Consider the following 12,193-nt stretch of genomic DNA (forward strand, 5'->3'; position numbering starts at 1 on the left):
ACTTAGAAACGAGAGAGCCAACTGAGGCTGAGGCCCAGTAAGAGTCAGCCTTGATGGGGCTGGAGAGATGACTTAGTGGCTAAAAGCACTTGTTGCACTTGCAGAGGACAGATTTAAATTCCCAGCACCCACATGGTGGCTCACAGTCATCCTTAGTCCCATTTCTAGGGAATCTGGTTGCCATCCTCCACTTCTGACTTCCATTGGCACCAGACATATCCATGGTTCGGATTCATCCAGGCAAAGCACAGGCAAACAGCATTGACATTGAATAGAAGATTTTACTAGCATTTTATGCTTATGCATGCCACAAACATCGTTATCCTTAAGTTCCTTTCAGGTCCTGTCCCCAGGTTACACTTAATTTAAACAGAAACAAGACTAAGTCTGACCATTTAGACAGGAGATTACACAGCAAAGATAATACACACTGCCCAAATTGCACCCAAGTTTTTGGTTTGGTTTTTGTTGTTGAGTTTATTTGTTTTGGGTTTTGTTTTTTTCCAAACAGTTTCTTTGTAGCTGTTCTGGAATTCACTCTGTAGACCAAGCTGGCCTCAAACTCAAGAGATCTGCCTGAATCTGCCTCTTGAATGTCGAGATTAAAGGCATATGCCCCTGCCAGTGATCTTTTTTTGAATAGTTACTACCCAGGGTCTTGACTACCTCGAAGAATTAGGTTTCTGCTGATAAAAGTACAGGGGACTTAATGGTAGACCCAAGCTTAATGATGCTTGTGACCCTACATTGCCCCTGAGATGCCTGTAAGAGGTTTGCCTTTGGTTGGCTGTAAAGTCACTGTCTCCTTTGTTATGAGAATCAGAGCCTTGTTAGTGAGTAAACATTTATATCCTCCCCTCCACTCAAAAAGGCTTGGTTAGAATACTATGGATCTTTCCGGTGTTTTGGAAGCAGTGCTTCCTTAGCTAAATTCTGCTCTTGTGATCTATTACAGTCTTTTCTAATTGGCTCTATCCAGTTTTTCCACATCACTACTACTGAACTGTTTAACCAGCACATGCAATTGAGTTCCAGGAAACTCAAGGAGGCTTCTGAACTGCTTCATAGCCATCCCAACCTTGGGCCTTGGTCGTTCCTTTCACCTCTCCAAGGTTGAGATCACAGGAAGCACCATACCTGTTTTACAGAGTGTTTGATGAATCTACTGCCCGGGGTTGGTTTGTTGTTCCCAGCTAGGTGGTGTCCTCCAGAAGGAAAAAGAAGTGAGCCTTGGGAGGTTGGGGATTTAGCTCAGTGGTAGAGCGCTTGCCTAGGAAGCGCAAGGCCCTGTGTTCGGTCCCCAGCTCCGAAAAAAAGAACCAAAAAAAAAGAAGTGAGCCTTGAAGTCAAGGTTCTTTATTTCTACCCTCCTGGGTTGGCAACTCAGATTGGTGCATCCTTCCTTCCCAGGTGGGCCAACATTCACCAAGGGCAAAACGGATTGCTTTTGAGATTGCAGCTGCAATTGATTTTGGAGCTTCCTGCCTAGCAACTTCAGATCTTGGGAGACTTGGGCCAGGTGTCCTGGTCAAAGCAGATTAGATCCCAGTTTGGCCTCCTATCCTGATCTAGACAGCATAGTGAAGTGGGTCCAGACACACCCTGAAGGGCTGGCTGTGTGCAGGAGGCCAAGTGAGCTGCCTGCTAATGGGGCCGGGCCACCCTGTGCTGTCCCATGACAGGCAGACAAGGCTAAGATTGTTTCCCGGCTTCGCCCTGTCTCTCCATTCTGCCAGGCCTGGCCCACATCCTCAGCCACTTTCCCCTCTGTCAATCTGAGTGGCAGGAACCACTCTGCCTATGGAGTCCAGTCCGCCTGGCTGGGAGCTTGGTCAGTCTCTGGGTAATGCAGCTCACATCTGGGGAAATGGAAGTGAAGCATCTGCCCACCTTGCATTGCATTCCTCACTGAAGCAGAGATCTCCAGACCCTATTGCTGAGGGCAAAGAGACTCCTCTCCGGTTCATCTCGCCCTTTCCCGGGGCAGCTGGGCAGCAGTCAGCACTGGCACCTCCTATACCTCCTCTTCACTTGGGATGAAGGGTCTGGGGACCAGGTTTGTGTTGTTAAGCTGGGCAAGATCCTCAGCACCGGTCTCAGGACATATTGATTGTGAAGACCCCTAGATCCCAGAAAGTGCCCAGAATGGGCGGGTCTAGAGGCAGGAAGAGCGGGTGGAGTTGCTGACAAGTTTTAGTCTGAGACAGGAGAAAGGGTCCTATCGGTCCTGGTCAGTGGCCCCGCCCACTTCATTCGCCCCGCCCCACCGCCGGTGCCAAGGAATGTGCTGGGCCAGGCGGCTGAGAGGCGGGTGGGGCAGGCGGAGCCGAGGCCACCCGGACGCGGCAAACAGGTCTGGGCTGAGGGACGCGGGACCCAGGAGGGGCAGGGGCTCCGAGTACTCCCAAGGGCACAAATGGTATCCTTCGAGAAGAGGAGGACACCCCCTAATTCCTTGCCCTTAAACAATTTCCTCGAGGGCACCAATTTTGTGTGTGGAAGTCTCGGTCCTCTAGGTGGGGCCTCCTAGAGTCAGGATTCTGGCCGGGGAGCAAATGGGGTTACTAACAAGAGGAAGCCTCGCTGCTGGGGAGCCCTTCACTGAAGACCCCCAGAGACTGAGGACCTCTGAATGGATGCCTCAGGCTAGGGCCAGGAAGGGAAAAGGGGCCACCTGTGTGGCTGACTCTAGTCTGAATCTGATCATAGGAAATTGGATGGGTGCCAACCCCTGCCCTTCTGTCTTCAGGTCAACGTGGAGGTACCGGGCCACCATGCTCAGTCTCAAGCTGCCTCAACTCCTTCGAGTCCATCAGGTCCCCCGGGTGAGGGGCCCCAACCCATCAACCTTGCCCCTCCTCAAAAAACTCACTGGGGCAGAGATTTTTCTCATATTAGCTATTAGGGAAGTTCCTCCTGCAAGCTAACTTTCTTACCTTTCCATTTCAGTATAGAGCCTGTGACCTCTACCCACATTCCTAAACGTCCCTCCACCCAGAATCCCCTTCTGCAGAACACCCTGTGTGTGTGTATTTCTCCATCCTATTTGATCTCAGTATTCTGGTTCTGTTGTTTGCCCCATGGGTTTGGAAGGCTGGTAAGAAAGGGGTTGGGTTGTGCTTGGCTTGGAACTGTGATCGCTTGTGCATCTTCTATCGTGTTTCCAAACACTTATTTGTTGTTGTTGTTGTTGTTGTTGTTTGTTTGTTTGTTTGTTTGTTTGTTTCGAGACAGAGTTTCTCTGTGTAGCACTGGCTGTCCTGGAACTTACTCTGTAGACCAGGTTGGCCTCGAACTCACAGAGACTCACCTGCCTCTGCCTCCCAAGTGCTGGGATTAAAGGCGTATACCAATACGCCTGGCTACCAGACACTTCATAGAGGGGAAAGGCCTGCATATCATGACTCCTCTGTTCCCCGCCACCCCCAGGTGTTTTGGGAAGAAGGCATCATGTCTGGCTACCGATGCCCCACAAGCTCTGCCTTAGACTGTGTCCTCAGCTCCTTCCAGATGACTAACGAGACGGTCAACATCTGGACTCACTTCCTGCCCACTTGGTGAGCCTTAGGTTCAGACGGCTGGCAGACGGGTGGGCAGGCACACTGCGGGCCCAGCGCCTGAGCAGGTGTCTGGCGCAGGTACTTCCTGTGGCGCCTCCTGGCGTTGGGCAGCCCGGGCTTCCACGCGGAGCCGTACCACCTACCGCTGCTGGTCTTCCTACTGCCCACCTGCCTCTATCCCTTTGCATCCTGCTGCGCGCACACCTTTAGCTCCATGTCGCCTCGCGCTCGTCACATCTGCTACTTCCTGGACTACGGGGCACTCAGCCTCTACAGCCTGGGTGAGCTGAGGGCAGTGGAGTGGGGGTGGAGTGCAGAGGGTGAAACCGCAAACCTCAGCTCGCACCTCGCCACAGGCTGCGCCTTCCCCTATGCTGCCTACTCCATGCCGGCCTCCTGGCTGCACAGCCGCCTACACCAGCTCTTCGTGCCCGCTGCTGCACTCAACTCCTTCCTGTGCACCGGCCTCTCCTGCTACTCTCGGTGGGTTCTGGGTACCCCCCAGTGTCGGAAAGGGTAGGCAAGGCTCACCCCATTGTTATTGAGCTACCCCAGTATCCTACCCAATACGAGGGAGGCCTTACTGTTGGCCAGTACACTAACCTTATGCTATGTCTTTATGGACACTACACAGATGTGACACTTACACAGGGCAGGGATCCAGCGTCCTGAGGGCCTTTTTCTTTTTCCTTTTTATTACCCGTAAACGTATATTTATTATGTAGGTAGCATACCTGATGAGCTATCCCACCAGCCCCTATCCCCTCCCACCCCACCCCCCCCCTTTTTTTTTTTGGAGTTTCTCTGTGTAGCACTGGAACTCTGTAGACCAGGCTGGCCTCAAGCCCAGAGATGCACGCCTGCCTCTGCCTCCCAAGTGCTGGGACTAAAGGAAAGCACAGACACACACATACACCACCGTCTGGCTGAGACAGTCTTGACCCTGACCTTCCTGCCTCTACCTCCCAATGCTGGGGTCACAGGCGAGCCCCAGCACACCCGCCTCTGAGTGTAGCCTCTGAGGTCCTTCACCTCTTTTTGGTTCCCATAACTTCTTGACCTATACTCACCCAGGAGTGCAGACCAACCTGCTTTTCTTGCCTCCCAGGTTCCCAGAGCTAGAAAACCCCGGGCTCAGCAAGGTTCTCCGCACAGCCGCCTTTGCCTACCCCTTCCTGTTTGACAACCTCCCGCTGTTCTACAGGGTAAGGGTACCAGGGCTCTCCTCAGATCCTGCTCTACCTACCACCTTGACCTCATGGTGGCCCTCGGTCTCTAACCTCAGCTCTCTGCCTACCCTTTAGGCGCAGGCCCCTAGTGCCCACCCCCTCAGCATCCCTTCCCCCCACCGGATCCTAGATGTACCCGTACCCCTTGTTTCTTCTCCCAAAGACGCTCCCAGCTGCTCTCTTTTCTTTTACCAGCTGCGGCTGTGTTGGGGCAGGGCCCACAGCTGTGGGCGGGACGCACTGAGCTGCAGCCATGGTTACCACCTCCTCTGCGCTCTGCTCACAGGCTTCCTTTTTGCAGCCCGTCTACCAGAGCGCCTGGCGCCTGGGCGCTTCGACTATATTGGTGAGCACTGGTCTGGGAGAGAAGGGACACTGCTTCCCGACTGCAGAGTGAACCGGGAATGTGGGGTATCCTAGCCAGAGGGTGGATGATAGAGCCAAAGGGATATCCCAGCCTCCCAAGTCCCCAGGCTCAGCAATGACAGAATTTAAGGCCTTATGCAGCTCAGTCTAGAACCTATAGGAGGGGTCAGGTTTTCCCTTTCTCAGGCCCAAGGGACAGGTGACTGCCCTGGGTCACAAGTGAATCTGTTCAAAGGTGGGATGGTGGGATGGGTCTTTACCTAACCAGTCTATCTGCCCTTCAGGCCACAGCCACCAGCTGTTCCACATCTGTGCAGTGCTGGGCACCCACTTCCAGCTGGAAGCCGTGCTGGCTGATATGGGGTCCCGCAGAGGCTGGCTGGCCATGCAGGAACCCATCCTGGGCCTGGAGGCCACCGTGGCCACCTTAAGCCTGGCAGTGATTGGGAACCTGCTCATCATCGCCGCTTTCACAGCCTCCTTGCTGCGGAGCCCTGGGGCCTGCCCCCTGCTGCAGGGTGGCCCCCTCGAAGAGGAACTCGAAGCCAAACAACAGTGAGGCCCATTGGCATGGAGGGAGGCTGAGGCCAGACTTCATTACTGTGGAGGAGCCCTGACATGGGCCTGAGAAGGTGGAGGCTATTCTGATTCTGAAAGGGTGGCTGCAGAGAAGAGGCTCTCTGGGGACGGGTGGCAGGATGGAGGCCCCAAGAGGCCAGTGGTGGAGGCCTGCGAGTGGACACAGGTACCAGGCGGGAGCGGAGTGGGAGGTGTAAGGCCTCTCACCGGGCTTCTACCCTGTTGCCCTGGAACCTGTTCACCTCAGGTCACCCTGAAAGCTTGTTCCATGAGGGCCACATACCCACCCTGCCCCAGGACCAGACTGCCACGTGTCAGCAACTCTGTCTACACGTGAGCTGCCTGACCTGCTTACCACTGTGACCAGGCCTTTTCTGATCTGCATGTCTGGGTGTGTCTGTGTTGGCGGTGAGATAATGGATGTGGTGGGAATCACTGTGGGGAGGCGGGCTGTGGGACCTCTGGTGCGATCCATCACAGAGCAGTATAATAAAGACGCAAATGAACCGGACTGGGGCTGTCTGGGATTGAACATGAAGCCTTCTCCAACCCCTACCACCACCACAATGGACAGACTCGAGCCCAACCGTTCCTCATCTGGACTTTATTTTGGAGCAGCTGTGCCGTCCATACTTTCGAGGCAGAGAGAGGGAACAGGGAGGGTCGAGTCCTGGAGAGTAGCCAAAGCTGAAGCTGCCGTTGGGCTCCAGGGCAACACATGCCCTAAACGGTGGTGCCATAGATGCGCTTGTAGGCGTCCTGGAAGCCAATGTGGTCCGCTAGCTCGTCACAATTGGGGTTGAGCTCACACACCTCCCTGTGAGGCTCCAGGGGATCTGGGTAGGGGGCTGGGGCTCTGAGAAGCATATAGTAGCGTCAACCAATACGCAGTGGCATTAACCAACACGGGGTATACACACACTCTTCCCACTGCACAAGAGGCTCCAGGGTCCTAGGCATGGGACCCTCGGCAGTTCATAGAGACCACCCAGCACAACTCCTCCCTACCAATATGGAAAGCAAAGGGCCCTGGCCCAGCGCCTCCTCCCCACTCACCCAAGTCCATTGTTGAGGTAGCGCCGGAGTCTATTCACCACCTTACTGCCCTCCTGCTTGGACATGAAGGCTGTGGAACAGAGGCACAGGATCAGGTAATTCTGGGTTTGGGAGGGAAAGTGGGGACACCCAGACAGAAGGCAGAGGGGTCTGGGGGCTTAGGGGACAGGGTGAGGGGCAAGGCTGAGGTTCTGCCAGGCTCCCTGTCAGTACCTTTGTCAGACTCAGAGTCGCTGGGCTTTGCACCTGTAAAGAAAACAGTGCAGTTAGTTCTGTTCCCTCCCTGCTGTCTGTCTCTCTGGTAGTTTGTCCCTTCCCTTCTGCCATCCCAAAGCAGATCCCGAGACCTTCAAGAGGGTGGCTATCCAAAGAAATGAACCAGGAGGGCACATACCTGCCAGGTCAGAGAGGCAGAATGCAGTCAGGGCCAGCAGAGTGAGCAGAGAGAGGGTCCTCATGGTGTCTGCTAGGTCTGCACCGAGTTGCTGTGTGGGACTTGTCTGTTCTGCAATACCTTTTATATCCACTGCCTGAGCCCCTAATGTAAGCAGGAGGGGCAGGAGATGCTGCCAGGACTAATTGGGGGTCATGTGCGCAATAGGTCAAACCCAAAGGATGCTGTGGTTGGTGACTGCAGCTGCCGGGGCGAAGGCCTGGAAGGGGAGGGTAGGACACAATCAGAGGCTGCCGGGTCCTGACATGGCCCCAGACCTCTTCCCGGAGGGGCTGCTCCAGCACCCCTACTGTGTGCCATCTCTCTCAGCCTCAGCTGGAGCACTGGCTGGCCCTAGAGACGAGCTCCTTAGAGCATAGCCTAGAGAGGGTACAGAGATCTAAAATCGGTTTGGGACAAACTGGCTCCAACTCGCATAGCCTGTGATTTTCAGTGTCTGCCGTGAGAGCAGGAGCCAAACCCCAGGAAGGAGCGGTCAGTAATGTCCTCATTCACCCAGTGCAGGGCAGCTCCGCTCATCCAGTGGGGAGAAGGGTGGGGAAGTGTCCTGCTTAGTTTTCTGTCAACTTGAAAGAAGAAAGCCTCAATTGAGAAAATGCCTCCATAAGATCCGGTTGTAGGGCATTTCTTATTTAGTGGTTTTGATGGGGGAGAGCCCAACCCATTGTGAGTGGTGCCACCCCTGGGCCTTGGTCTTGAGTTCTACAAGACAGCAGGCTGAGCAAGCCATGATGAACAAGCCAGTAAGCTGCACTTCTCCATGGCTTCGAGCTTCTGCCTCAAGGTTCTAGCCCTGCTTGTGTCAGAGACACCCCACATGAAGCTCAAGATGCCTGGGACCCCTGATGACAAGGAAGAAAAACCTGCCGGGTTACCGTATTTCAGAGCAATGGCCATGGTCTCTTGGGGCCCAGTATGAGTACTGAGAGGCCCCAAGGCCCGCTTCTTTGGTCCAAACACCTTGGGATGTCCTTTTTGCAATTCTTAGTACTTGTCACTCTTTTTATTTACTGTTCCTTTTCTTTCTTCCTTCCTTGATTAAACTGGTATTTGGTGACCTGGCATGATCTAGTAGGAGCCCACTTGATATCCAGAAACTAAATGTTATCAATAATATTAAAGTGAAGGTTGTTCTTGAATTCAAGAGAAATGTGTGTTACAGTCACTCACTCTAGGTGGTAACGAAAGTAATATAGAGCCGCGGGCAGAGATGAGTAAATCTGCAGCCGTTCCCCCAGTCTGCATAATAATTCTGGATAATAAAAATAGGAGGGCTGGAGAGGTGGCTCAGCAGGTAAGAACACTGACTGTTCTTCCAGAGGTCCTGAGTTCAATTCCCAGCAACCACATGGTGGCTCACAACCATCTGTAATGAGATCTGATGCCCTCTTCTGGTGTGCCTGAAGACAGCGACAGTGTACTCACATATAATAGATAAAATTAAATAAATAAATAAATAAATAAATCTTAAAAAGAAGACTGGGGGGGCTGGGGATTTAGCTCAGTGGTAGAGCGCTTACCTAGGAAGCGCAAGGCCCTGGGTTCGGTCCCCAGCTCCGAAAAAAAGAACCAAAAAAAAAAAAAAAAAAAAAAAAAAAAAAAAGAAGACTGGGGCTGAGTCAAGTCCAGGTGAGTACCCTGATTCTGAGTTGGGCTCCCATGCCAAAAAGAAAGCCAGCCTGTCAGTATTCTATCTTAAAGATTTATTTATTTGTTTTATGTAAGTATACTGTCACTCTCTTTAGACACCCAGAAGAGGGCATCGGATCCCATTACAGATGGTTGTGAGCCACCATGTGGTTGCTGGGAATTGAACTCAGGACCTCTGGAAGAGCAGTCGGAGCTCTTAACCACTGAGCCATCTCTCCGGCCCCAGTGTTGTATCTTAATTGTGTGTTTTATTATTCACCTACCAGGTATCCCTAGTCCTTGATGATCCCTGACTCTTATCAAGGCTGGACCCCAGCATAGGTGGCACCCAAGGGCTCTTGAACCTTTACCCACTCGGGGAGTTCCTCCGACCCCACCCCACCCCGTCAAAGATTAAGGCTGGAAAAAAGAATGGGTAGTGCTTCCTTTCCCCCTGACTCATAATGGGCCAAAGTGAACCTTCTGAGTATAAAAAGGCATTAAAGAGCATTATTTTAAAAAGGGTATCCATTTTGAGCAACAACATTTGAATGAATTCATGCAGTTTGTTAAAAAGACTAGTCCTTGGGTTCCCAAGAAAGGTACTTTAGATGAGAAAGCCTGGAAAAAGGTAGGGAAAGACATAAAACTATGGATTCTTGAACATCCAGATGAGGAGGAAAATGCCCCAGAAAATGTGGTTAGCTATTGGTTTGTAGTTAAACGGGCTTTTAATCATGCAGAGGTCACTGACTTAGCAAACCCACCTCTGGTTCCACTGCTGGGAGTGCACACCTTTAATTTCAAAACCTAAGAAACGCTTCATCCCTCTCCTGCAAAATAGTACATGGTGGAGTTGGTGGGTACATCCCCCGATTCTTCTGAAAATGAGGATAATGAACTCCTAGATCCAGAGGATGCCTATGATTTAGAGGAAGAAGCAGTTAAATATCATAATCCTGATCCCCCACCCCATGCTCTGTACAGACTTCCTAAGTACTGATTGGCTGCTGCTGCCAGAGACGGGGAGGGGGATCCTCCTCTTCAGTGCTCTCCTATCCTATTGAGGGTAGAGAGCCTGAATGGGAGCCCATATCTTACCAGTTGATTAAGGAATTAAAGGAGGGAGTGTCTAAACTTGGGCCTACTGCTCCTCGTGTTTTATTTCTTGTGGAAAATTTAGCAGGTGCCCCATGCCTTCCTTTGATTGGCAAGATCCTGCCCTTCAGGAGGCCAATTTCTGTTGTGGAAAGCTGGATAGGAGGATGAAATTCGAGGGCTTCTGCAGTCTAAGGTGATAAAACCCTAAGAACGGGAGGATAAAGGCTTCCCGCCCTATACAGGCCTGGGAAAATGGGCCACTTTGGATGTTCTGTTGGCTGTACCAGCTCCTGTTCTTAAAGAGGTTACTGCTAGTGCTGTCGGAGCTCGGAGAGCTCTGCCTACTGGGGATACTAAAATTGTTCCCTGGGCTGAGGTTAAGCAGAGAAGTGAGGAGCCGTATACAGAGTCTGTGGCAGGCTGATGGAAGTGATAGGAAAGGCTATCCCTGAGGGACCTGCAGCTGACATAGTAATTAAACAATGGCCTATGAAAATGCTAATAACAATTATCAGGCTCTACTGAAAGGCAGAAGAAAACGATCCACTCTTGAACATTTTATTTGCTATTGTGTTGAATTTTCCCATGGTGGTACAGGGTCTGGCATTTGCTGCTGCAACAAGGAAATGGCCCCAAGACAGCCTCTATTTAATAAACAAAAAAAGGGGAAGTCCTGGTTCTTAGGCGTGTTTTTCTTGTGATCAGTAGGGGCATTTTGGATGAAACCATCCTCTTAAAGGTGAAAGTCAGTTTCCTGCTCCTACAAAGCTGTCTCCAATGCCATCAGGAACTGTTCCTACTACTCTTTGTCCTGATTGCCAAAAAGGATTTCATTGGCAACACAACTGCAGGTCGAGTTTTCATAGAGATATGGACAGCCTCTGACAGCCCTTCAGCAGGGAAACCGATGGCAGGCCCAATCCCAGGCCCCTCAAACAATAAGAACCTTGTGCCTCACAACCATCTGTAATGGGATCTGATGCCCTCTTCTAGTGTGCATGAAGACAGTGACAGTGTACTCAAACACATGAAATAAATAAATCTTAAAAAAAAAAAAAGGACCTTGTGCCCCAACAATCTGTTTCACCAGACAGGCGAATAGTTGACACCTTGTTTCATGCTACCCCAGGGAGTGCAGGATTGGACCTCGGTGCCACCTCTGATTAGATATTAACTAAGGACTCACGCCTACATTAATACTTACGGGAGCCTATGGATCCTTGCCATCTGACTCTATGGGTCTTACTTTGGGTCGGAGTTCAACATCTCTTCGGGGGATTCATGTGATTCCTGGGGTTATTGATGCTGACTACCCTCGGGGATTCAGGTTATGATAGCCTCCGCTTGTCACACCTTACAGATTCATCCAGGACAAAGAACTGCTCAGTTGCTTCTCCTCCCTTTGATTAGGAAAGGAAATTCTATTACTGCCCTAGAAAGATGTGCCTTTGGGTCTAGTAATATGGTATTTTGGGCACAAGAAATTACTAAGACAAGACCAGTTAAAACTTTATTGGTACAGGGAGCACCAGATTATATAAAAGGATTGCTAGATACAGGAGCGGATGTCTCATGTATTTCAGGAAAGGATTGGCCCAGTGCCTGGCCAGCTGAGATAACTGCATCCAACTTAGCTGGAGTGGGCATGGCCTCTAGTGTGGTTGGGAGTTCAGAGATCCTTCACTAGAAGGATGTGAACATGCAGGAATCTTCCAGACTTTTATCATCCCTTCACTGCCCTTTGCACTCTGGGGAAGAGACATGCTGGATCAGATGGGTGACTTTTTGATTTCCTCCAAGGATCCAGTACTGTTGCAAATGCGAAAAATGGGTTTTGAACCTGGAAAAAGGGTCTAGGAAAAAATTTGCAGGGACAGGTTCAGCCAGTACTGCCCAGACAGAAACAGAATAGGTCCTCCTCCTCCTCCTTTTTTAGGGGTCGCTGACGTTACAGCTGATAAAAATCCTGGCTTTATGATCAGCCAGTCTGCGTTGATCAGAGGCCCCTTTATGGAGAACATATCCAGGTTGCCTATGAATTAGTGAACAACATTTACAGCAGTGACACATACAGTAATCAACTAGTCCATGGGGTACTCAAAATAAATTAAAAAATGGAGATTGTTACAAGACTTAAGAAAGATGAATTACGCTGTGGAAGCCAAGGGGCATTGCAGCCTGGCCTTTCATCCTTAGTGGCATTTCTTTAGGATGTCCCC

The 12,193-nt window shown here is 51.2% G+C and overlaps 2 protein-coding genes across 12 annotated transcripts; one reads left to right on the forward strand and one right to left on the reverse strand.

The window, feature by feature from the left end:
* Positions 1 to 1,323: 1,323 nt before the first annotated feature.
* On the forward strand, positions 1,324 to 6,245 carry Paqr6 (progestin and adipoQ receptor family member 6). 11 transcript variants are annotated; one of them, XM_017591103.3, is made up of 9 exons: positions 2,292 to 2,353; positions 2,750 to 2,825; positions 2,950 to 3,097; positions 3,430 to 3,557; positions 3,639 to 3,841; positions 3,917 to 4,043; positions 4,669 to 4,765; positions 4,985 to 5,135; positions 5,440 to 6,245. In XM_017591103.3, the coding sequence occupies exons 4-9, from the start codon at positions 3,451 to 3,453 to the stop codon at positions 5,712 to 5,714; spliced, it is 960 nt and encodes a 319-aa protein (XP_017446592.1). In that variant the 5' UTR covers positions 2,292 to 2,353; positions 2,750 to 2,825; positions 2,950 to 3,097; positions 3,430 to 3,450; the 3' UTR covers positions 5,715 to 6,245. The 11 variants fall into 11 exon arrangements, 10 of the variants coding, with proteins under 10 accessions (XP_017446590.2, XP_063138595.1, XP_063138594.1 ...); XM_017591101.3 differs by lacking the exons at positions 2,292 to 2,353; positions 2,950 to 3,097 and adding an exon at positions 1,324 to 2,056; XM_039103116.2 differs by lacking the exon at positions 2,950 to 3,097 and having other exon boundaries at positions 2,098 to 2,353; positions 3,771 to 3,841.
* Positions 6,246 to 6,319: 74 nt separating this feature from the next.
* Positions 6,320 to 7,297, reverse strand: Bglap (bone gamma-carboxyglutamate protein). The gene is made up of 4 exons (NM_013414.1): positions 7,185 to 7,297; positions 7,004 to 7,036; positions 6,791 to 6,860; positions 6,320 to 6,590 (listed from the first exon to the last, which is right to left on the reverse strand). Exons 1-4 carry the CDS (start codon positions 7,246 to 7,248, stop codon positions 6,458 to 6,460), a joined length of 300 nt encoding a protein of 99 aa, NP_038200.1. The 5' UTR covers positions 7,249 to 7,297; the 3' UTR covers positions 6,320 to 6,457.
* Positions 7,298 to 12,193: the final 4,896 nt, after the last annotated feature.

The sequence above is a fragment of the Rattus norvegicus genome, chromosome 2, assembly GCF_036323735.1.
Source record: "Rattus norvegicus strain BN/NHsdMcwi chromosome 2, GRCr8, whole genome shotgun sequence".
Classification (NCBI taxonomy): domain Eukaryota; kingdom Metazoa; phylum Chordata; class Mammalia; order Rodentia; family Muridae; genus Rattus; species Rattus norvegicus.

Bases quoted from the DNA above. Each gene is read 5' to 3' on its own strand.
- Paqr6 (XM_063282524.1), top strand. From the start codon at position 2,283: ATGTGCTGGGCCAGGCGGCTGAGAGGCGGGTGGGGCAGGCGGAGCCGA. The intron at 2,354-2,749 runs GTCTGGGCTGAG...TTCTGTCTTCAG, and splicing joins CACCCGGACGCGGCAAACAG to GTCAACGTGGAGGTACCGGG. The intron at 3,558-3,638 runs GTGAGCCTTAGG...TGTCTGGCGCAG, and splicing joins ACTCACTTCCTGCCCACTTG to GTACTTCCTGTGGCGCCTCC.
- Bglap (NM_013414.1), bottom strand. From the start codon at position 7,248: ATGAGGACCCTCTCTCTGCTCACTCTGCTGGCCCTGACTGCATTCTGC. The intron at 7,037-7,184 runs GTATGTGCCCTC...TTTTCTTTACAG, and splicing joins CTGCCTCTCTGACCTGGCAG to GTGCAAAGCCCAGCGACTCT. The intron at 6,861-7,003 runs GTACTGACAGGG...TCTGTTCCACAG, and splicing joins CGACTCTGAGTCTGACAAAG to CCTTCATGTCCAAGCAGGAG.